This window comes from Tenrec ecaudatus, chromosome 1 (assembly GCF_050624435.1).
Source record: "Tenrec ecaudatus isolate mTenEca1 chromosome 1, mTenEca1.hap1, whole genome shotgun sequence".
Lineage (NCBI taxonomy): Eukaryota > Metazoa > Chordata > Mammalia > Afrosoricida > Tenrecidae > Tenrec > Tenrec ecaudatus.
Window position 1 is genome coordinate 16,847,787 of NC_134530.1, and position 22,789 is coordinate 16,870,575.

General features: G+C 52.9%; 1 protein-coding gene across 6 annotated transcripts in view; it reads right to left on the reverse strand.

The window, feature by feature from the left end:
• The window catches only part of CACNA1A (calcium voltage-gated channel subunit alpha1 A), a 249,717-nt gene extending 233,272 nt beyond the window's left edge, over window positions 1-16,445 (reverse strand). For 2 of the 6 annotated variants that reach the window (XM_075547959.1, XM_075547940.1), the window contains exon 1: window positions 15,965-16,444. In XM_075547959.1, coding sequence (XP_075404074.1) covers window positions 15,965-16,257 — 293 coding nt within the window. In that variant the 5' untranslated portion in view covers window positions 16,258-16,444. Of the gene's footprint in view, window positions 1-15,964 lie in introns of all 6 variants that reach the window. The other 4 variants (XM_075547950.1, XM_075547976.1, XM_075547966.1 and 1 more) reach the window with 4 other exon arrangements.
• Window positions 16,446-22,789: the final 6,344 nt, after the last annotated feature.

Consider the following 22,789-nt stretch of genomic DNA (forward strand, 5'->3'; position numbering starts at 1 on the left):
AGCAGGGTGAAGGGTGTGACCACGGAGGTCACAAAGGACATACGAACACGCAAGTAGAAAAGACCCATGTGGCCCCATTAACTGAAGACGTGGGTGCCATTCCCCCAAGGGTTCCTGCCCTTCACTTGCCCGACTGGCAGAAGCATATAATCAAGAGAAGCCAGTTGGCTCTGAGGCCAAGGAGAGAGGCTCTCCGAGTGTGAAAGGGTGCCCACACCCCACCTTTGCCCATCTGGACCGAGAGCCGGAGCCATGACCTAGCTCGTTACCCATTACCATCTCCAGGACCCCGCCCTCAGCAAACAGCCGCAGATGTGGGCCAGGACCTCACTGTCCACAGGGTGGGCGCCACATGGCTAGTGAGGGAGGATGGATGAGCTGCAGATCACAAAACACAGACACCGCCCCCCCATCAAATGACAGAATTTTGGTTATGGAAACACACATACACAAAGCCCAGAATGTTGATGTGCTAGTTTAAAAGAGGTGGGGCGGGACTGGGAGGGACTGATCATGCCATTTTCCTTGGAGTACAACCTAGTGTTCTGCTGATGCCCACAGCCAGGCACAGTCTGCCCTTGTTGCTCCGCCGCGACCCCCTCACCTCCCCGTCCTCATCTCCCCGCCTTGGCCAGGCACGCAGCTGGTACTTACTGAACAATATGAACAAAAACCGGCATGCCCCCTTCTCCTCACTACATCGCGAAGCTGCTCTGGCCCCAGGGGCCCTCCGCCCTTCCATGCCCAACACCAGCTCTGGGTGGGAGCCGGCGCCTCTACCATAGCGCGCACGCTGCCAGCAGCCCGAGGAACAGTGAGGCACGACTTCTAAAGGGGGCAACAGAAGGAGGAGGGAGAAGGCGAGGCCACGGCGGCTTCCTGCTAACGTTTGTCTAACTCCGGCGGAGACTGCCTTCTCTTCACTCTATATTTACATCAGCGGAGCTGTCGGTGGCAAGCCTGTTGCTGATCGTGTGGGATCTGAAGTTCACAGAAAGCTGGCTTAGACACCCAGCCTGGCAGAGAAACTGTAAATTAAACTTCAGTCACCCAAAACCCCTAAATCCTCCCACTCCCCTCCAAGAAACCTGTGACTCTTTTACATCGGGCTTTCTTCCTCTCCGCACAACTTGACAGGCTGGGCTGCAGAATTTTTTGCTTGGGGTGGGGGCGTGGGGATGAGGAGGTCCTGCTCATTTCAGGATGTCTAGGGGCATCCTTAGCCTCAGCCCACTAGATGTCAGGAACACCTCCCCATTCGTGACAACCAACAACATCTACCGACATGGTCAAACAGCCCCTGGCGGGATAAACTCATCCCCAGTTCAAGAGCATGGCTTGCCATGCCGGCCAGGAAAGATCTCTAAACCTACGAATGGCCCCTTTCCTGCTCATGGTCCTCAGCTTCCTGAATAAATCCATCACCCGCTTTCCAAATCCCGTTTACAGACCCAGGAAAAGGGTTAGCAATAGAGTCTCCATACTGGGAGCCCCGCTCTGGGTAGACAAGCATTACAGGCTGAACAGCATCAGGACCTTGGACAGAGATCTGTGCACAGGGACGTCCTGGGCATGGTTGACAAGGGCAAAACAAAGGAACAACTGGGGGCAGTTCCATCAAGCTGGAGACACGCCGAAAGCCAGATAGCCATCAGATATTAGCAACAGTCTTTCCTGGGGAGGCCGCCCACCGGTACAGCACAACTGTGCAAATTTCAACAAGACACCCCTTTCTCAAGTCGGTAGGTCCATCTGTCAAGAAACTGTCATAACATCTTGGTTTTGCTAGAGCAAGATATTTCAGCTCCCATCATCTGGGAGATGGAAATACTAGAGACACAGCTCTGCGGTGGGGGTGATACGGGGTGTGGCGCCCACGTGCAGCTTAAAGTCTGTACAGATATACATGATGGCCTCGGGGCTTTCCAAAACTATTTTGCGGCATGGAAAAGTGTTCACACTACAATGCTGCATTGTACAAAAAAGGGGTGGGGGAAGCAGGTCGGAACACTGATTGTGTAATAGGATTCCCTATCTTAAAAAAGGGGGGGATGGAGATATATCTTTATAAGCATAAAATGGCCTAGAATGAGATACATTACAATGTCTCCAGAGAGTCTCTCCGGGCCGGAATCTATAGTTCTATTGGGCATTCCTCTTTGTGATAAAGGTATTCAATATATTTAGAGGAAAGGCCCGGGGAGGAGGCAGTATTTGTGTTGAGACCGAATCAGCCACCGGGAACCAGCCATGGGGAGGGCTGCGGGAATGGTGACAGTGACAGTGACGGTGAGGCAGGCAGAAGGAACAACAAGAGGGCCCTCAAATGCAAATAGTCAGGATGTGAACCAAAAGAGCCAGTGAAAGGAGTGGGGACCAAGGGATGAGATCAAAGAGAACGCTGAGTCCAGATAGGACCCTTGCTTTGTGTGGGTCTCTGTCCCAATGGCAGCTCCTCTGAGAAGCCCTCCCTGGTCACCTGTGGTCAATGGTGTCTTCACCACTCTGCACGAGGGACTGCCACTAAGTATGCTTGGTGTGTTATTACCTCCACGGTTAGACTATGAGTGCCCTTAGGGAAGCAGCCATGATTTAAATGTCCTCCTTTCTCCCCCACTCTGCAGCCCACGATTTAACTTAGTGTCAGGTGCCCTGTGAGCACTTAATAGATACCATTGTTGGCGAATCAATGCAGTCCATATAAGGTTCCCTGATAGGCAGCTGTACTTAATGCAGGTAGAAATGCACTGTGAGTGGAAGGCAACTCAGTGGCAGTGGGCGTGGTTTGGGTCTTTTCATTACACGGAATCCTGTATGTATTTTGTGTGACTGCGTTGAACATTCAAATGCTATTTCAAGTTGGGGTTCACGCATTCATTCAATCAATGGCTCATCCATCCATCCATCCATCCATCCATCCACCTGTCCATCCAAGCATTTACTGCTGAGTGCCTACTATGTGTGTCAGAGATGGTACTGAGGACACAGTTAAGCTGGGTTTCTGCTCCAGGTGACACTCACCTAGCAGAGTGTCCTTCCTCAGGACACATGAGATGCAGGTGCCTGGGCTCTACCCAAGACAGACTCAGGCTCAAAGTCTTTGCAGACAGAGAACAGGAATGTGAACTGTAAGCAATTCAACACAAGCAGCCCTCGTGGTCTGCAAGCACCATTGCATTTGAAGACAATTGCCTTGGCGGGACAGAGGTAACATTGGGGGAAGTCAAGGTTGATTCCCAGTGACCATTGGCCTGTGTGTGTGTGTAGAAACTGAAATATTCTTGCCCCTTTAGGATTTGTAACAGCAGCAGAGATTTCAGTTAATGACCTGCTAGATCTGGAGTCTTCAGTCAGTATGTAAGAACCTTTGGCACATCATGTCTTGGGTGTTCTCATGCTGGCCTCTCTCCTTTCACCAACCCATCACTGTGGGCTATGCTACCCACTCTTGGGGTGAAATCCAATGGAGTTCATGTTCAGTCTCAGGGCTGAAATCAACAAAGCCATGTATTTCCAGAATTTTAAGAATCTTTGCCCACAACATTGTTTATTTTCCTCCCACTGCTCAACAAATAGCCATGAGACCGTGCCGGAGCTGTTGGGGGAAGTGAAGAAGGTGAACTGCAGCCCCCTCCCTTGAAAACCACCAGCTGTTCCGAGGGAGAAAGACCAGGATTTCTACTCCTGTAAAGAGTTACCATTTCTGGAACTCCCAGGGACAGTGCTACCCTCTCTTTTAGAGTCACTATGAGTCGGCATCAATTCAATGACAGGGAGTTTTTGTGGTTTGGTTTTGACCTTCAAGGCGGAGCTTTCTAATGAGAAAGATAAGACATACATATCCGATCTTGTTGGTTTTCAGAAAAGTGTGTAAGATTCACTTCACGATGGAAAGGGCACAACTGTCGTGGTGAGCAAGACACAAGTCAATAAGAACATCAAAGGTGACAGAGACTCACTATGAAACCCACCTTTCTATACACCCTTACACCAAATGGTCCTTCCATCTACCCATCCATTTGCCTGTCCATTCATCCATCCACCTACCCACCCATCTAGTCATTCATCTTCACCCTTGAATCTCATCATGTCCCCATCGACTCATCCATCCAACCATTCATTCCAACCCACCCAGTCAATTAAGCATCCATTCAATATGCACTCATACTTTTCCCTCGCATTCACCCACCCATCATTCCACATCCCATTTGATCCCTCATGCACACCCACGCCCACACATGGAACACCAAGGACAGGAGACGCCCCTTCCCCCTTCTGTGGAAACCACATCCATTGTTTGTCACTTAAAAAGCTGCATTGTGATTAGGAACCAGCCAAACTGCTAAATGTTTGCATTCTGATCATTCATCTAACGATCACTCAAGTCCGCACATGTTTCTGACTGGTCCACTTAATCCAAGGTCCAAATATTCAAAGTCCTTATAAGACCCCCATAGAAAGCAGGCCTACCCTTGCTGTTCTGAAGAATCCGGTCCCCTCAAAATGGTGCTTTGAGGCAGAAGGCAATGTGAGCAAGGGAAGGCCTGATTAGAGGCAATGGGGAGCCGTGAGCTATTTGGAGAGAGTCCGGCGTGGCCTCAGTGGGGAGTAGAGAATTGGAGAGAGCCGATTCAGAATACGGAAGATGATTGCTAAGAGGTAGGGAAATTCTGCGTGGGCCCGGACATTACGGCATTTTGGTGTCAACAATCAACGTGGCCCTGAAATGTTTCCCCTTTTGGTGTCTAGGTTGGAGCAATGATTGTTGAGTTGATCATCCAGGAGAGTAGGTTCAAGAAAGAGACATCTTCTTTCTGTATATCCATTCATGCATCCATGCATCCATCTATCCATGCATCCATCCATCCATGCATGCATGCGTCCATCTATCCATGCATCCATGCATGCACGCATCCATCTATCCATGCATCCATGAATGCATGCATCCATCCATCCATCATCCATGCATCCATCCATCCATCCATGCATTCATCTATCCATACATCCATCATACATTCATCCATGCATCCATCTCCATGCATCCATTTATCCATGCATCCATCATGCATCCATCCACGCATCCATCCATGCATCCATCCATGCATCCATCTATCCATGCATCCATGCATGCATGCATGCATCCATCCATCTACCCATGCATCAATTTATATATGTACATGTACAGGCACCATTGGAAGCACCACATGTCTTAAATCTTTTCATCTTCAGACTCATATCCTATTAGGAACCCCCACTAGGCTGATGGTGACAGTGACACACTGAATTATTTAAGACCAAGCAACCAATGACTATCTGGGGCTTGAACTCCACCCATGTGGCCCCAGAGCCCACGCCCACACCCACTCGACCATGCTGTTCTGTAAACCACCTCCATTGCCAATGCCTAAACCACAAGGATTGGTTTTCAGAGGGCTCTCCGGCTGGTCCAAGCCTTAGAGAGAAGGATGCGTGGACGGCGAAAAGGTGCAGCCTATCAGGGGCTGCCGTTCCACAGACACTGGTGACTCTCCTCTCTGCCGAAGTACACAGACTAAATTTAACACCTTGAATTAATTCATTCAAAATTATTTATTCATCACAGCAGCCCTGTTCCTAACACAAGGAAAGGAAAAAGGAAGCCAAACTGGAAACCTTGCGAATGTCCATTGCCCGGGAAAGTGCATTCAGAAACTATAACGTCACAGAAGGCAATGGTCCACGGCAGAGAAGGACGAATGACCTCCATCGACACCCGACAGCAGGACGGATCTTGGAAACACACTGTAACGTGGAGAACACAGACGCACATCCCCAAAGGCTGCCTACAGCACACACCCCCTCATGAAATGCTCAGATTTCAGCCACACAAAAACCAAACCCGCTGCCACAGAGCCCATTGGGCCCTCCGGGACAGAACACACTGCTCCCTAGGGATTCCAAGACAGCACTCTTTCCTGATGCCCTATCTCCCTCCTACGGAGTGGCTGGTGGGATCAAGCTGCTGGCCTCTTAGGTGGTTAAACCAAACTCGCTGCCGTCGAATTGAAGCTGACTCATCATGACTCGACAGGACAGGTAGATCTATCCTTGTGAGTTTTCGAGACTGTACCTCTTTACGGGCATAGGTCTCCACTTTCTCCCATGGGGCAGCTGGTGGTTTCGAACGGCTGACCTTTCAGATCGCAGCCCAATGAGTAACCACTAGGCCACCAGGGCTCTTAGGTCACAGAGTTGTATGGAGTTGCTGCTGACTCATGGAGACCCTACAGGACAGATTAGAACTGGCCCTGTGGGTTTCGGAGACTGTAACTCTTAATGGGAGTAGAGAGTCCCATCTCTCTTCCTTATATAGTGAAGGCCTCTCTAAGTATATAATAAAATGTTAAAGTAAAGGATAAGATTCACCACTCAGCAGGGGAATCGGAGGGGGAGCAGCAGGGGGAAGTCAGTTATAGGCTATAAATATTCTAATTCAACAAGTGTGTTTCCCCAACTACCAGCACCAGCACCAGCACCACCTAAGAACCTGTTAGAAGGGACATTTGCAGACACCCCCTGCCCCAACTTCCTGGATCTGAGATTCTGGGGGATGCAGCCCAGACACCTGGGCTGAGACCACCCTCCACGGGCAGTACCTCTGCCTTGTGACACTGAGGTGCTAGCTCTTTACTTAGGTGGTGGGTCTGCCAGGGCTTCTGCATATTCTTGAACACAGAGAATTAAGCTCCAGGAAACAATGTGGAGAGGGTGTCAGGAGCAACAACCACCACAAGATGATCGAAGCCACATGCTTCGAACCCAAGGCAGGGACATGTAGTCAGCCCCTGTGTGTGCCAGGGCAGGCATGGAGCTGAGTGGGGAAATACAAGGAGCCTCGCTTCTGCCCTCATGGCGTCTAAAGCCAGTCCCCCCTGAGGTGTTTTAGACTGAACACACGTGTTCTATGTACCATCTCGCTGTTTTCATTGAGCTCATGGTTATAATATAAAATTTAGCACACTCACAATGTTGTGCGAGCATCATCTCCCTGCATTTCCAGAACATGTCCACCAGTCTGTCAGACCCATAGGCAGCCACTCTCCCCCACATCCTCCCCAGAGCAGAGCCCCAGGCAACCACTCATAGCACTTCTGTCTCTATAGATGGGTTGGCTCTCGGATGTCCCATCCCCCTACTCCCTGGAGTGGGAATGCTGTTCCCGTTTTCCAGATGAGGAGGCCGGAACTCTACTCCCATGAGCAGGAGCTGAGACGTCCTCTGACTCCAAAGCTTTTGCATTTACGTGGCTTCCATCGAAACCACTCCTCCTCCCTACCTCTACTTCCTTCTTCAACCTCCGCTCTTGGTGGACGCCCTGAGAAACATCTCACGGGCCTATGGTTGGCACAACCCCACATTCCCCTCACCCCTACTGAGAAAATATAGAAAACAGAACTCGAGTCAATGGGATGTACAGAGGGCTCATCTGCCACCCTACAAGGCAAGTTCTCCATTGGCACCAGCATCTCATTTCTGATGAACCAGTCGCTAGATTCCTGGGAACGAACAGGGCGCATCCCAACTTAGGAAATCTCCCACAACGGCTGCTTGCATACAAAGAATGTTCACGATTGGTTTAAAATTATACTTTTTTTTTTTACCCACAGCTCATGTGGGTGACTGCCCTGCTTTCCCCATGCCAGGCCCTGCCCTTCGTGTTATTCAGCTGTTGGGCTGTGGGGTGGTCCTACTTGCAGGCCACTCCTGAGTTCTGAGGGCTTCCAAAGAAGCCCCAAAGCTGTCCCCAGCCTGAACCAAAGAGAAACTTCTCTCTGTCCTGGGAAAGACCACAGAACCTGCTTCTGAATTAAATGGGGAGCTTAGCTCCATGGCCAGGTTTTGTTCACATGGACAGCCTTTAAGGTAGCTTCGGAGAGCAGAATTCATTCAACCGAAAGGACTCGGCTTCCCACGTCTGGTACTCATTTTGCATGGGCACCATCGTCCTTTCTCTCTCCTCTCTGGGTTTTGGTGAGCAAAGCCCACAGCCAGAGTGACTGACCACACCAGTCTGCCTAGGATGGAGGGGGTTTCTGGGATGTGAGACTTCTGGGGCTAAAACTAGTTACTCCCAGCCCAACTGGGATGCATGGTCAACCCAACAGGGCCAAGGTCAATGCCCATAGGCTTTCCAGATCCAAGTTGGCAAGTCCACTGGTCTGTGTTCCTGCCAGGTACCTTCACTTAGCCTCTTCAGAAGAATCGAGCTGGCTTTCCCAACAGAGCCTTCCACTTCTGAGGATGGTCTGGGCTGGCTAATGGGGGAGACAAACTCCAAGCACCCGAGGTGCCCCTGACTTCCTGAAGGAAGACATCACTTTTAGTAGATGACTACTCCCCTTCTCAAGGAAGAAGACAGAGGCCAGGCTGCAGACCCTGACTTCGAATCTGAGTAACTTTCTGCGGCGATGCTCACAATGGGTGCCTGGGCCTGCGGCCTTCATCCTGGGCTGGACTCCTGCCTTGCTCAGAAGGAGGAGATGGGAGTGGAGGGGGCAGGGATGAGGAAAGCTAATTATACACTTTAAAACTCCCTCACCTTGTCACCCACGGAGGGAGGGACAGGAGGAGGCAGAGGAGGCTTGTTATCTAAGACCGAAGGGCACAGGAAAATGGGTCAAATGGGCAAGGATGTTTGCTCCTGACAGCTCGCAGAGAAACTGGAGAATGTGACAGAGCCAAACGTTGTGGTTCAGAGTGCCGCGTTCCGCTGAACAAAACCAAGGTGACTGGTCACCGAGGGGTCCTCTGTCCCCTTCCTCCCTAAAAGCATCCTCCTTCTGAGCCAGAGTTTCTCAAAAGGACCACTAGGGAACACAAAGTCGTCCTACAGTATTCTGACATGTTACCTCGGGGGCTTTCTCCATGCCGGACATTGACCCTTCTGGAATTGTCTGAGGGAGATGCTGTCAGAAGCAAAACAATACCCTCAGGGAGCTGGTGAGGAAACTGAGGCTTGGCGCTCCACTGGCCAGACCAGCGAGGGGCTCCAGCTGACCACTGCCTAGTGCCCGGAGAGCTGCCGGACTGTGCCATTCTCAGGAGACGGGGCTCTTGTGCAGGCGCTGAGCTACCATTCTCAGAACTGTTAGGACATCTTGGACGCCAACCATCTTGGGGCTGAATTCACCTCCCTACAGGCGTCTTCCACGGAGCAGAGGGTGCCTCCGGGGCTGGATAACAAGGGGTAACAGCTATGGGGGGACACAGCCCCACGCACCGGACAGACCCATCTGGTCTCAAGAGAAGGCTGCTCTCCAGGTTCTCCGACGCTCACATGTCAGGAGTCTGACAACTTCACCAGCACCCTCCCCATCACAGAACACACACAGGAAGTCTGAAACCTCAGCACGATGGTCAACCACGTGGCTGTTGCTGTTGGGTGCCATTGGCTCCAACTCCCAGTGACCTCACCAGACAGGGTGGCCCTGCCCCACGGGGGGTCCCAGGGTGCGATCTTCAGAGGAGCAGATGGCGACGCAACTTGACAAAAGGGTGTGAGGAGCACTCGTCTCACTTGCCAAGACCGGCTACGGTTTGTTCCTTTCCCTGGGCAGTCATGGCGGAACCAGCAGACCCCTGGTCAGAGGCCCCCTTCTTGGTCCACATCAAGAAAAGGAGACACACAGGTGCCCGCATGTCTCTGGTGGGCATCTGACACTCCACGTCCATCACCTTCTGCAGACCACAGCCCCTCAGCTTCGACTCTCGAGGCCAGATGCCCCGTGAGTTTAGCATTTGCAGCTTTGAGATAAAAATACCAAGGATGGGGATGTAATAGGAACACACACAGCCTCTTTGGAAACTCATTCGGCCATGTCCAAGAAGGTTAGCTATTCCACCTCCGGGAATTTCAAACCCCCCAAAGCCAAACTCACTACCAATGAGTCCATTCTAACTCATAGCAACCCAAGGGAAATGCAACTTGAGTCCCTAGTGTCTCCCCACCAGCCCCACTCCCCCAAATCAAAACAAAACAAACCAGCCTGCTATCTCTCAGCTAAGGAATGGATGCATCAACAATGTTCTGTCCACACCATGCAATTCTCAAAGAAAACCCCAAACAAACAAACAAACCATTCTCGCGGCCACTGAGTCTATTCTGACTCTTTAAGACCCTGTAAGACTGGATAAACCTTCCCCTGTGGTTTTCTGAGACTGTAACTCTTTTTTTAAAAAAAACATTTTATTAGGGGCTCATACAACTCTTATCACAATCCATACATACGTCAATTGTGCCAAGCACATTTGTGCATTCATTGCCCTCATCATTTTCAAAACATTTGCTCTCCACTTAAGCTCCTGGCATCAGCTCCTCATTCTTCCCCTCCCTCCCCGCTCCCCCCTCTCTCATGAACCCTTGATAATTTATAAGTTATTATTTTGTCATATCTTACACCGTCCAAATTCTCCCTTCACCCACTTTTCTGTTGTCCATCCCCCAGGGAGAAGGTCACATGTAGATCCTTGTAATCGGTTCCCCCTTTCCACCCCACCTTCCCTCCATCCTCCCAGTATCACCACTCTCCCCACTGGTCCTGAAGGGATCACCCACCCTGGGTTCCCTGTGTTTCCAGTTCCTATCTGTACCAGTGTACATCCTCTGGTCTAGCCAGATTTGAGACTGTAACTCTTAATAGGGGTAGAGAGCCTCATCTTTCTTCGGCAGAGTGGCTGGTGGTTTTGAACTGTAGACTTTGTGGTTAGCAGCCCAGCATTACCACTCTGGACTCAGTGGTCAATAATGATGAAGCATTGAAACATGAATGGATCTCAAAGGCATTACACCAAGCGCCAGAAACCACTGGGCCACACATTGTGCGATTCCACTGGAAGAATGTTCAGGAGAAGGCTAAATAACAGGGATGGAGAAGATGGATGGAGGCCAGAAGCTGGAGGACAAGGGAGTCTTGGACTCGATGGGGCACTAGGGAACGTTCCAGGGTGACGGGACTGCTGTATATGCTGATTTTTGTGATGGTTACACAACCACACACCTTTGTCAAAGCTCAAAGAACTGTCCACTCAAAAATATGCTTTTCCCATTAATGGATTAGACCTCTACCATCTGATTAAGAAAAAAGAAGATGAACAAGAACTGATGTTTCTAGGACACCCTCTGGATACTGCATGGTTGTTGAAAAGTAGTCTCAGGCCCCATCCCAGATGTGCAGCACCCAAATCACCATCATAGCAAGATGCTCAGGTGAGTCTCCTGCACACAACTGTACCCAAGATACCAATTCCCCGTGGGGGCTGACACATCCTTCCCATTCAAGCACATTTTACTTTTCTGCAGCAAACAGACCCAAATTCACACCAAATGAGATCGAAAACTATAAACAGCCTTGGGTCAAATTCGACCACTTTCTCCCCAACCCTCTCCCCTCCTTCCCTCCACACAAGCTCAGAAACAGCTGTCTCAGAGCTTTCTGGATTTTGGAATTATGGGGGAGAGACTCTATCCTTGTGGGAGACAATCCCAATGGAAAAAGCCAAGCTTATTCTTAAAACCCATTGCTTTCTGTGCAAATCTGACTCAGTAAAACTGCTCACCCAGTGGGTTTCCAAGGGTGTCAGCTTCACAGGAGGAGGTGTCCCATCTCTCTCCTGCAGAGTGAGTGGCTGTTGGGTTTGAACTTACAGCCTCGGGGTTAGCAGCTAAGCACTTTGCTGGGCCACCAGGGCTTCTTGGAAATGTGCTCTTCTGGAATGACAGCCAAGCTGACCTAGCAGAAAGAGCCAAAGAACCCTGGGCCACTCTTTCCCTTATGTCTCCACAGCCGTAGCTATCTCCAAGCACATCGGACCTCATCGTCCAGGGAAGCATCTGATCACCGAACCCAAATTCTCCCAAGGCTCTCTCCACTTTCTTGTGAGAGCCTTCAGCTTCCTTCCCTGCACAACTTTCTTGTGAGAGCCTTCCACTCTTGTGGCATCGGGGGTTACAGGTAGGCTTGCTACCTGCCAGGTCAGCAGTTTGAAACCATCAGCCACTCTGCAGGAGAAAGATGAGGCTCTCTATTCCAGTAGAGATTCACAGTCTTGGAAACCCACAGGGGCAGCTCAACGCTGTTCCAGAGGGTCCCGTGAGTTGGAAGGGGCGTGATGACAGCGAGTTTGGTTTGGGGTTCCATTTTAAAAGTTTGGGGAGGACCAGACAAGGCACAAGATGAGGTGACCCAATATCAGCATTGACAGTGGGCTTCTGGGGTGAGGGTGGGGGTTCTGCAAACACAGACCAAACGGGCTTCAAGAGACTGAGCAGGGGACACAGAGACCTGTGTCTGTGGGTCTCAAACAGGCCCAGATCCTTGCCCTCTGCAGGCTTCAGCAGGGATGGAAGTAAGCTTATGCCTCAGCGATACCCAGATTATGGAAAGGGTGAGCAGCATTAAGGGGGTGCTACGGAAACCCCAAACACCCTAGTGGGTTGCCATCAAGCCACTTCTGACTCCTGGCCATCCCCTGGGTGCGGACAGAACTGTGTCCCTGGAGGTTTCAGGGCTCTAGCCTTTCAGAAGCAGACTCTTACGGGGCTTGCTTCCCCGGCACCTTTCTGAGCAGACACGTCAGAGCGCTTTAGAAACCACAAAACCCCATTGGGCCATATTTACAAGGGAACTTCTAGCCAACCAGAAACGTGGACCCGAGGTGCGAGGTCAAGAAGGCTCACCGCCTAGCAAACACCCGGAGAAAACAGCACCAGCATCCATGGGAACAAACACCCTGAAAGTAAGCCCGAAGCCTGCGTTCTCCTTGGTGCCTTCCAGCTTGCGTTGTTGGGGTGGGGACAGAAAGGGAAGGAATGGCAGAGACAACGTGAGTGCGCACGCCGGCGGAGGAGGGCCACAGGATCGAACGCTCCACCATGCGCCATGCCACGATTCACATCTGGGAGCAAGACGCCTAGGCCCTCGGGTCCACAGCGAAGTTGAAATGAGACCTAATTCGTGCTTCCTTCCGGAGACACGAAGGGTCTCAACGGTCCCTCTGGCCTTGCCGTCCTGACCCTAACCCATTTCCAAGTTCAAGTCCCGCCCACCACAAGCGCCTCCACAAATCACAGGGTCTCTCCGCTCTTAGCATTGACTCAAAGGGAAACGCCCAACAAGCAAAGTTGCGTCCAAAGTCTCGTCCCAAGATGCTCCTAACAGGCCACAGTGGAGACCACTTGGGTGCCGGGCAGAGAAACGCTGGCCTGGTCACACAGCAGCGGTGCAGGCGTGACAAGGGGCTACCACTTGAAGCACCGTGGCCAGGACTCACAGACGGACGCTGAGCCACAGGAGCAGACGTTAAAGAACATACGGTCTGCCTCCCTGCGCACAGAGTTCGAAATGAGACAGCGCTGATCTGTGGGCTTGTGGTTACCCTTGTGGCCGGGAGCAACGGGGAGGGGACGTCAGGGGCTCTAGAGAGCCGGCTACCTTCTGTTTCTTGATCCGGCTAGCCATCGACTTCGTGCAAAATGGATTAGGCTCGACCCACTTTGTACGGACACTGGGCTTTAATCCAAAAGTCCAAAAATCAACCCTTAAACACCGTATTTTTCTTTGAAGAAGTCAGAAGTGTTTGGATAAAGGAACCCCTCCCCCGCCTCTTCTGAACTGCCACCCAGCCTTTGGCCCAACTTGCTTTCTGAGTTGTGACATGTTCCTCAATTATCCGCCAGCAACCTCCATCTCTGTGCCTCTCATACCCAACCTGTGGGGTCTCTGCCCTTGCCCTCATCTCCCCCAGAAAAGACCTAGCCCTGGAGGGCCCTGCTGGGTGACAGCTGGGGAGTGGGGCTTTCCGTTCCAGAGCAGGGCTGTGAAAATGGGTTTGCCACCTCAGGTCAGAGAGAAAACTTGTCTGCGGAGAGCAAAACGCACAAACTCCTCTGGAAGCGACAGAGAAAGCTTTCGGTGGAGCCCAGCCTGAGATTATCAGTATATGTTCCCTTCACCTGCATCCTCCACCCAGCCTCCTCCTGAGCAGCCCCTGCAATTCCCTCCTCCCCACCAGCCTCTCCGCTGCAGGATCCAGGCTGGACCAGGGCGAGCTAAGGACACCATGGAAGGACTCCCACCGCCTCCTTCTCCCCCAGAAGACTCCACACCCAGACTTCAAAAGGCAGCCAGCTCCAACACCGACAGCTGACATCTAGTGACCCCCCTCTCCCAGAACCCCACAGCGATCTGAGGGTGCATGCACAGGCATCCCCAAGACCCCTCCACTCACCCAGGGGTGAGAAGAGGTCAGGGCACCACCCAGCCCCACCAAGTGCTTCAGCAGGGGAAGCACAGTGGGAAGGAATACTCCATCGTGAGGACCAGCCTCTTCCTGGGGTTGGAATTTAGGAGGTCAAGACCCAGGTTTCCATCTAGGGCACCATTCAAGATGATACCACGGCTGGTGGAGGGAGGGGGACCCCTCCCCAAAAGAATCTCTCTGGAACCTTTGCCCACCTCAAAGTAGGCAGTCCACACACTTCAAAATCTCAGAGCCCCCCTTCCAATGTCAGGAACCAGAAGCCAAGAACCTGGTTCTACCTCCAGCTCCCCCAAACAGCAGCATCAGGACTACCTGGGTCCCCAGCTCAGCAGTCTATGCAATAAGTAAAATGGAACCCGGGGAGGATGGGACACTGGGTGTCGAGACCCAGGGCCCCTGGCAGCCACTCATTCTTACACTAAGGGCAACCAGTGGGGACTTGGCCGCTACATCTGGGCAGGGCGCGGTGGCCGGCCAGCCTTGGAAGCAGGCAAGTCCACCCCCCACCACACACACCCTACACCCCATTTGAATCTGGGTCATGCTTAGATAACCGCTAGAAAGCCCAACTAATTACCCACCCTGCCTGCCCACATCTCAACAGATGTTAAGCGTTCCTTAAGGTTTATTTGCAGCAAGCACGAATTTAAAGGAAACAATGAGATCTGCATTTTGATAGCATCTCCGTAGAGGCAAATGTGGTTTTCACCTCCTTCCCCTGGATCTTTGATGTAAAAATACAAAACAAAAAGGCATTTTTTTTACCTGCCAGAGATGGTCTGTCCACAGGAGGCTGAGTCTTTGGCGTCCCTTCCAGGCTTCCTGGGATGGGAAAGGCAGAGTCCAGCCCCCCGCTGGACCCTCCACCCCAGGAAGGACCTGATACCTTCTCTCCTGCTCTTTCTCATGGAAACAGCCCAGGCTACGACTTGCAGGCCAAGGGGCCCAGGATCAGCATATGGGCTCTGCTCTCGTCACCCCAAAATAAGATAAAGTCTAGGTTTGGTGGTGGGAATAGGGGCCTGCAGACATGAGGGAGAATACGCGTCCCCCCAAAACACCCACTTTCTCCGCAGATGGGGGCTGCAGGCCCACCCCCTCCCCACCACCCTCCGGGGACCACAAGTCAGGGCAAGGCTAGCCCCTCAATGTGAAGGTGTGTGCCCAGGGGCTGTGCTCTCCCGGGCCCCCCAGTTCCCTCCCGGAGAGAGCGCCGGCCCCTCCTCGGGGAAGGCAGGCTGGGGAGGCCGGGTTCTGGGGCTGGAAGAGCCGCGAAGAACAGGGCGGGCGAGGGGTGGCTCAGGCAGGCGGCCAGAGCCCCTGGCCACCCCCCTGCCCTGGTCAGCAGCATCCAGGCCCCGGCCCGGTTCCAGTTCGAGCAGGATAACTGGGACCCTCCTGAACTGGCCCTGAAGCCCTCTCCAAGGCCCCAGCCGACCCCAGGCCCGGCCCTCATTCTGGTTGAGGGTCTGCTGGATGGCACCCCCTCCCCAACACCCCAACTCGGGGGCGGAGAGCTCGCACTCTTCCTGGAGGCCCCCCTCCCCGCCCCTCTCACCAGCCCCAGGAAGACCCCCCCACCTCCCATCAGCCCCCGGTCTCTCCCCGCCGGGAAGAGGGAGGCGGCGAGGAGGGGGAGGCGCCGCGGGGCTCGGGCAAAGGATATGGCCATTCGGTGATCTTTTTGGCGTATTTTCTCACCACGCTGTCCTCGCTGAAGAGGAACAGGGACCGGTTGACCGTGAGGCAGCTCTGTCGGACGGGGATGGGGTTGTAGAGGGCCATGGTCCGCGCTCTCTGCGCCATGGACTGCTTGTACATCCTCGGCGCCCCGGGCTGCCCGCCCTGCCGGCTGCCCCCGGCGCCTCGCCCGCCGCCGGCGCCCACGACCACCCCGGCGGCGGCCCCGGAGCCTCCTCCGCCGTAGCGGGCCGGCATCTCGTCTCCGAAGCGGGCCATTCTGCAAAGAGCAAAGGGCTCCGGGTTACGCTGCGGCGGGCGCTGCGGAAGACGCCGCCGCCGCCGCCGCCGCCGCTGCCGCCGCCGCCACCGCCACCGCCGCCGCCGCCGCTGCTGCTGCTGCTGCCGCCGGGGCTGCTAAGACGGCGGCCCGAGCTGCGACTGCGGAGACGCTCCTCGGCCCAGCCCATCGGCGGCGGCGGCCGGCGCCGGGTCGGGCTCAGGAGGCGGCGGCCCGGGCCGCGCCGGGGACAGCGGCGCGGGACATCTTCCTGGCTGACCCGGGGAGGAGGGGCGCGGGGAGGCGCGGGGCGGGGCGGGGCGCGGGGCGGGGGAGGGGAAGGGGAGGGGAGGGGAGGGAAGGAGGGAGGGAGGGGAGCGAGCAAAAATAACCGAGCAAGAGATCCAGGCAATCCCCAGTCCACCCACTCCGGGGTGGGGAGTGGGGTGGGGGGTAGGAAAGGGGAAAGACAAAATCCAACGCACACCCCCTTCGAGATGCGAACGCTTGGCCGCGGACGGCCCCCCGGGACGCAGTGGCCGCCTCCGAGTCCTCGGAGCTGCGGTCAGGCTGGCATCTCGTAAAAGCAGCGCACTCTGCCCATTAAGACAATTATGTAAAAAGGGAAAAAAGAAAAGCCAGGTCTTGGCTGAGGGAGGACAGGAGGGGGGGAAGGGGAACGCTCCCAATGATACCCCCCCCCCCTTTCTCATTTGCCTTAAGTTCCTAGAGCTTCGAAGTCCCCCAAGCAATCAATCCAAGGCGATCGCACCGATGGGAGCGGGGCTCAGGAGCGGGAGAAGGGCGGGGACGCGCTCCGGAGGTCTTTTGAGGTGTCTCGAAGCCGCAGGGTCCTCGGGTCTTTGGGTTGGTTTTTTTTTTTTTTGCCCCCCACCCCCACCCCTTCCTGAATCACCCGCGCCTCTGCCGCTTTGGCTCAGAAGAGGGTGCGTGTGCGTGTGCGCGCAGCATTCCGCTCAACGGTGCCTCATCTTAGGGTTAAATTGCAGCAATGAAATCCTGAAAATTCCCAACCGGGAGGGGGTGGGGGTGGGGGGGTTAGAGAGAGAGAGAGGTATGCGCCGCCGCCGTTCGCTTAGCGACTCAGTAGTTGCTTCTGGGTGCTGCATTGCCTAGGCAGGTCCCCCCTAAGAAATACCTCCTCCACCTCCTCCTGCCGGTTTTGCTAAAATAAGACTAGTGTGGAGGGGTGAGGAAAGAGAGAGGAAGGGGGTGGGGGGAATGGGCGCAAGGGTTCGAACCACTGGCCAGCGCAGCTCCAGAGAGGAGCGATTGATGAGTTTAACCGGAGAAAGACCCACCCCGCCACTCGGCACATGATGGCCCGGGACCAATCGCGGAGGCGCTGGGGGACCAGGCTCACCCGAGTTTGTGGGGGAGCGAGGGGGAGAACCGAGGGTCGATGGTGGCGACAGAGCGCACCCACCCTTCCCTGGGGCGGCCTTGGAGAAAAGCCCGGTTTCATACTGAGGCCCGCAACCCCAGCGCTCCCAAGCATCTTGCAAGGGGAGGGTCAGGAGCAAAGAAGCCAGAAACTTAAAGAGAGAAAGGGACGGGGATTCTTGTCTAGAGGCGCAATTAGTCAATCTCTAAATAAATCTGGTCTATTAAGCAAAACACTTCTTCTTTTCTTGAAATCAGGGAATTTTGAGAATGATGAGGGCAATGAATGTATAAGTGTGCTTTGCACAGTTGGTGTATGTATGGATGGTGATAAGAGTTGTATGAACCCCAATAAAATGATTTTTTTAAAAAAGAAAGAAAGCAGGGAAGAATTGTTTTTTTTGGGGGGGGGGCACTTCTTTGTAATCTGCAAATCACAAGGGCTCAAACGAGAATAAAAGGTTTACCCCATCTTTGAGACCACCCCCGCCGCCCCCAGAGAGGTAAACCTTAACTGCTAGGGGCAAATCACCCATCAGGACCTAGTCAGCTGGATAAGGCTTTGACTCTGTAGGATCACTACCTTTAATGCCCACCTTCCTTTGAGAAAGTGAATTTCAATAAGCACACAGAAGAACACACACAGGGTACACAGTTGCTGCAAAACCAACACTTGGGAGCTAGGTCTGGGATTAGACATGGAGTGTTGTTGTTGGGTGCTATCGAGTCGGTTCCAACTCATAAGGACCCTCTCGGTGGACACCAGAAGGACGCACCAACCTCCTAGTCCTGCGCCAGCCTCACAACCGTTCCTGTGCCTGAGCCCAGGGTTGCAGCCACTGTGTCAATGCACCTGGTTGAGGGTCTTCTTTTCCGCTGCCGTCTACTTTACCAAGCATGATGTCCCTGTTCCAGGGACTGGTCTCTCCGGACCACATGCCCACAGTTCGTGAGAAGAAGTTTCACCATCCTTGCCTCTAAGGAGCAGTCTGGCTGTACTTCTTCCAAGACAGATTTGCTTGTTCTTTGGGCAGTCTGTGGGATTTCCAAAAGTCTTCTCCAGGAGCATTGTTAGCTTCCCAGAAACACCCGGCCCTAGGCACATCTACACCCCCCTTTTCTCCGTCAGTAACCACTCCCCTTGCTTTTGTGTATAGTTATGCTACCTTGGTGTGCATTCCTGAACAGTACAACGGAGCTTAGCTTCCTGTTGAATACCATGCCAGTCGGGGCCAGGCCTTGCATGGTCTGTGGCGTCTTTTATTCAACATCATGTCTTTAAGAGTAGTAACCTGTTGGTTGCATGTAGCTGTAGTTGGTTCATTTTCATTGCTTTGTAGTATTTCGGTGGAAGAATTTCTTGGTTGGTGGACAATTGGGTTGTCTTCCATTGAGGCGTGGGCAGATATTGGTGCCGAGAAGCGAGCTTTTCTGGAAGACTCGCCAGGCACGGAGTTGCTGATGCGGAGGTACGTGTGCCCTTAGGCTTACAAGATGGCTTCAAATGCTTTTCCAAAGTGGTTGTACCAAGACCCGATTGAAATTTCAGGAAGCAATGTGGAGACTGGGAGTGCGGCGGTGGGCACAGGGGAAGTGGATGGAGAAGGCAATTTTTTTTTCTTTTAAGCTTTAGCTCATGAATTCTAGTTAATTCCCTATACATCAGTATTTGGGTTCACCGAGGAATTCTGGGAAGATGCAATTCCAAAAAGAAACGAGACAAACTCACTGCTATTGAGTCCATGCTGACTCATAGCGACCTCTATAGGACAGAGTAGAACTGCCCCTGTGGGTTTCCAAGGCTGCAACTCTTTACAGAAGCAGAAAGCCTTACTTTCTGCCGAGGAGATGATTCTGGGTGCTAACTGCTGGCCTTACAGTTAGCAACCCAACACGTGACCACTACGCCACCAGGGATCCCTAGTAAAAGAAGCACACAGAACCAAGCCCCCTGTCATCAGTCAATGCGGACTCAGCAGCCTACAGGGCAGGGTTGACCTGCCTCTGTGAATTCCCCAGACTGTCACTCTTAATGGGAATCGAAAGCCCGATCTTTCTCTTGCACAGCAGCTGGTTTCAAACTGCTGGCCTTGTCGTTAACAGCCCAGTGTACAACCTCTACGCCACCAGGGTTGTTAGCTGGTGTGAATGGTGATCAGCTCCATAGGGGTTTCAAGGCAGATGGCCAGGCCTCTTGTCCAGGATGCACTTGAGTGGGTTTGAACCACCAACCTTTAAGCCTGTGGCCCAGCATGTTACTGTTTCTGACACCCAAGAACTCCTAGCACTTTTCACAACAGCAAATAGAAAAACCAAAAACAAAGAAACAAATCCCAAAACACTGCCATCAAGTTGACGCAGATTTACAGTGACCCTATCGGACAAGGTAGAACTACCCCTGTGAGTTTCTGAGACTGTAACTCTCTGCGGGAGTAGAAGTCCCACCTAGTGGTTTTGAACTGATGACCTTGCAGTTAGCAGCCCAACACATAATCACCATGCCACCAAGGCTCCAGCAATAAAAGGAGGAGGCTCCCCAAAGGTCCATCAATAGAATGAAGAGACATGCCCTGGAACAGCCTCCCTGAGACCTCTCCACAGCCAGACAAAGGGTCAACCTGCATAGAGCACAGGTCTCCAGGTGAGCCTCACAGCATGTGCCAAACCAGACAAGCCAGACACGAGCTGTACTGTGCAATTCCTCTTACAAGAAGTTCAGAGATGGCAAATTTAAGGTGTGCGGTGAGAAGACAGGGTGGCAGTCACCCTCGAGGGTGAAGGGGATTCTGGAAGCTTCTCCATCTGCATGGTAGCTACATGGCTTTGTGCCATTTCACTGAGTTGCACACCTGTGATTTGTGCACTGAGTGGTGATTGACGTGTAGTTGTGATGCTTCTGAATGCAGAGACCAGGGGGGAGCTTGTCTGTTGCTCTGTGATCCTTCTGGCCACAGAGCCTCCCCGTTCGCTCCAGAGAGGATGACGCACAGCCCTCTGCGATGCCCTAGCCCATCAGCCCGGCACTGGACAGCAGACAAAGATGGCTGCGGACCAGAATTTCCTGTGAAGTTTGGAAAAGATTCTGATTCCTGGGCCTTATGCCTCCCTGGTTTTCTCGCAGTGTGACGGGAGGCGGTCCTGGGAGTCAGGGTTTCACCATCACGGCTGCGGTTCAGCCAAGGGTGGTGGCCACCGCGTTCTCAGCATTCTTCGGGGTTGTCAGTAGGCTTGGCGTTGGCATTTGGGGGTGGAGCAGCTTTTGCTCTTCTGGGCTGTTAGTGCTGCAGCCCCAGGAGAACCAGATGCTCAGCCACATTTCCAAAAGGGTTTCCAGGAGGCAGAAGAATCTAGTCTTTCTTCTTAGCAAATGGCGTTCCCAGGGCTGCCCTGATGATGCAGTTGACATGCTGGGGTTCCCTTCTCCCTCTTTGTGATCTCCCCAAGTCCTCCAAACTCCCCCATTGCTCAATCTCCCTCTTCCAGGAAGAACTCAACTCACTCATCCTCCAATGTGTCAGGGCTCAGATTATCCTAATGGATTCACATTGCAGAAGAGCATCACAAGAATAAATCTCTAACACTGGAATGATTAGTCTTAGACCCCAAACCAAACCCACCACCATCAAATGAAGTCTGACTCACGGTGGCCCGAGAGGATTGGTGTCAGGCTGTAAATCTCTATAGATGCAGATCGCCTCACCTTCTGCCATGAGAGAGGCTATGGAGTTCGAACCACCTACCTTTTGGTGAGCAACCCATCAAGGCTTCTTGGAATCCCACATAGGCCTGAGTACATGTGAGGGGTTGGGGGGTGGCCAGAAAGCCTTCCTGGCTCCTCAGCAGCCAGCAGCAGGTAGGTAGGTAGGTCCTTGCCCCTCACTCGTCAGAATTACGAAAGTTGATCAAGGTAGACATATGTGGAATTTCATTGGCACTGAAGACAGAAACAGTTCCACAGCAGGCTGCCAGAAGCCAGCCCATGCCCATTGGTTCTAATCTTGAACATATCTGCCAACTGGGGATTTAATTTATCAATCAGCAGCAGCATTTCCATACCGGCTCTGAGGATGCTATTCAATTGAATAGGGCTAGCATCTCTGAAAGAAATGCTCAAAATGAATAACTGCAAATTGCACTCCTTTGACTGCTAAAACAATGACCCACTAATCCAGTCATGTTGACTTGCAGGGGACGAATCAGCAAAAGACATTTTGTCTCTGCCTTCAGGGCTAGCTATAGTCAGGATGGGCAGGTCCCCAGAGCTCTGGGAGGTGGAGGGTGGATGAGTGACACAAAACACATCTGGTCGTGGCTGCAGCTCATGATGCAGTCACCCGAGGGTGAATGCAGAGATGAAGTGGAGCGGCCACTCCAGGTGTAAGGGTGCATTGCAGCCCCCCTGTCTTGCCTACTTCCAAAACAAGAATACGAAGGGATCATTCTGGATGCTGACCTTAGTTAACATCCGAGAGCTGGCACTTCCTAGCTGTGTGTTTTTGGAAAAGTGCCTGGCTGCTGGCCCTCAGCTTTCTCACGTAAAATGGGGACAAGAGTGCTTACTCCACAGGGGCTGTCAAGATTGAGATCAAGCTGGCCAGCACCTTGCAGATAGTCAGTGGGCAAGAAATGGTGACCAACAGATTGTAAGCAATTGAAAGCCTCACAATCAGCATCTCGACCTGGGGTCCTGGGTGGTGAATCGCATTGACGGAGACGGATTCAATATCGGTTTATTTTGACATGTTTTGAAATAAACTTTCTACTTCAGAGTACTTGTATATTTACAGAGAATGTGGGGAGAGTGCCGAGCATTGCCAGATGCCTTCGCCCAGCTTCCCCTCGTGCTAAAGTCTTAGGTCACCACAGCTCCGTTGTCAATAGTAAGACATGAACCTTGGTGCAGTCACCAGAACCGGTGGCCACGGTATCGATTCCGGCTCATGGCAATCCCATGTGTGTCAGAGTACAACTGGGCTCCATAGAGGTTTCAACGGTTGGGGGTTTGGGGAGGGAGATCACCAGCTCTTTCTTCCAAGGCACCTCTGGATGAACTCGAACTTGCAACCACTGTGTGAGCAGTCAGGTACACTAACTTTGTATGATCCAGGAACTCCGTGGGTGCAGCGT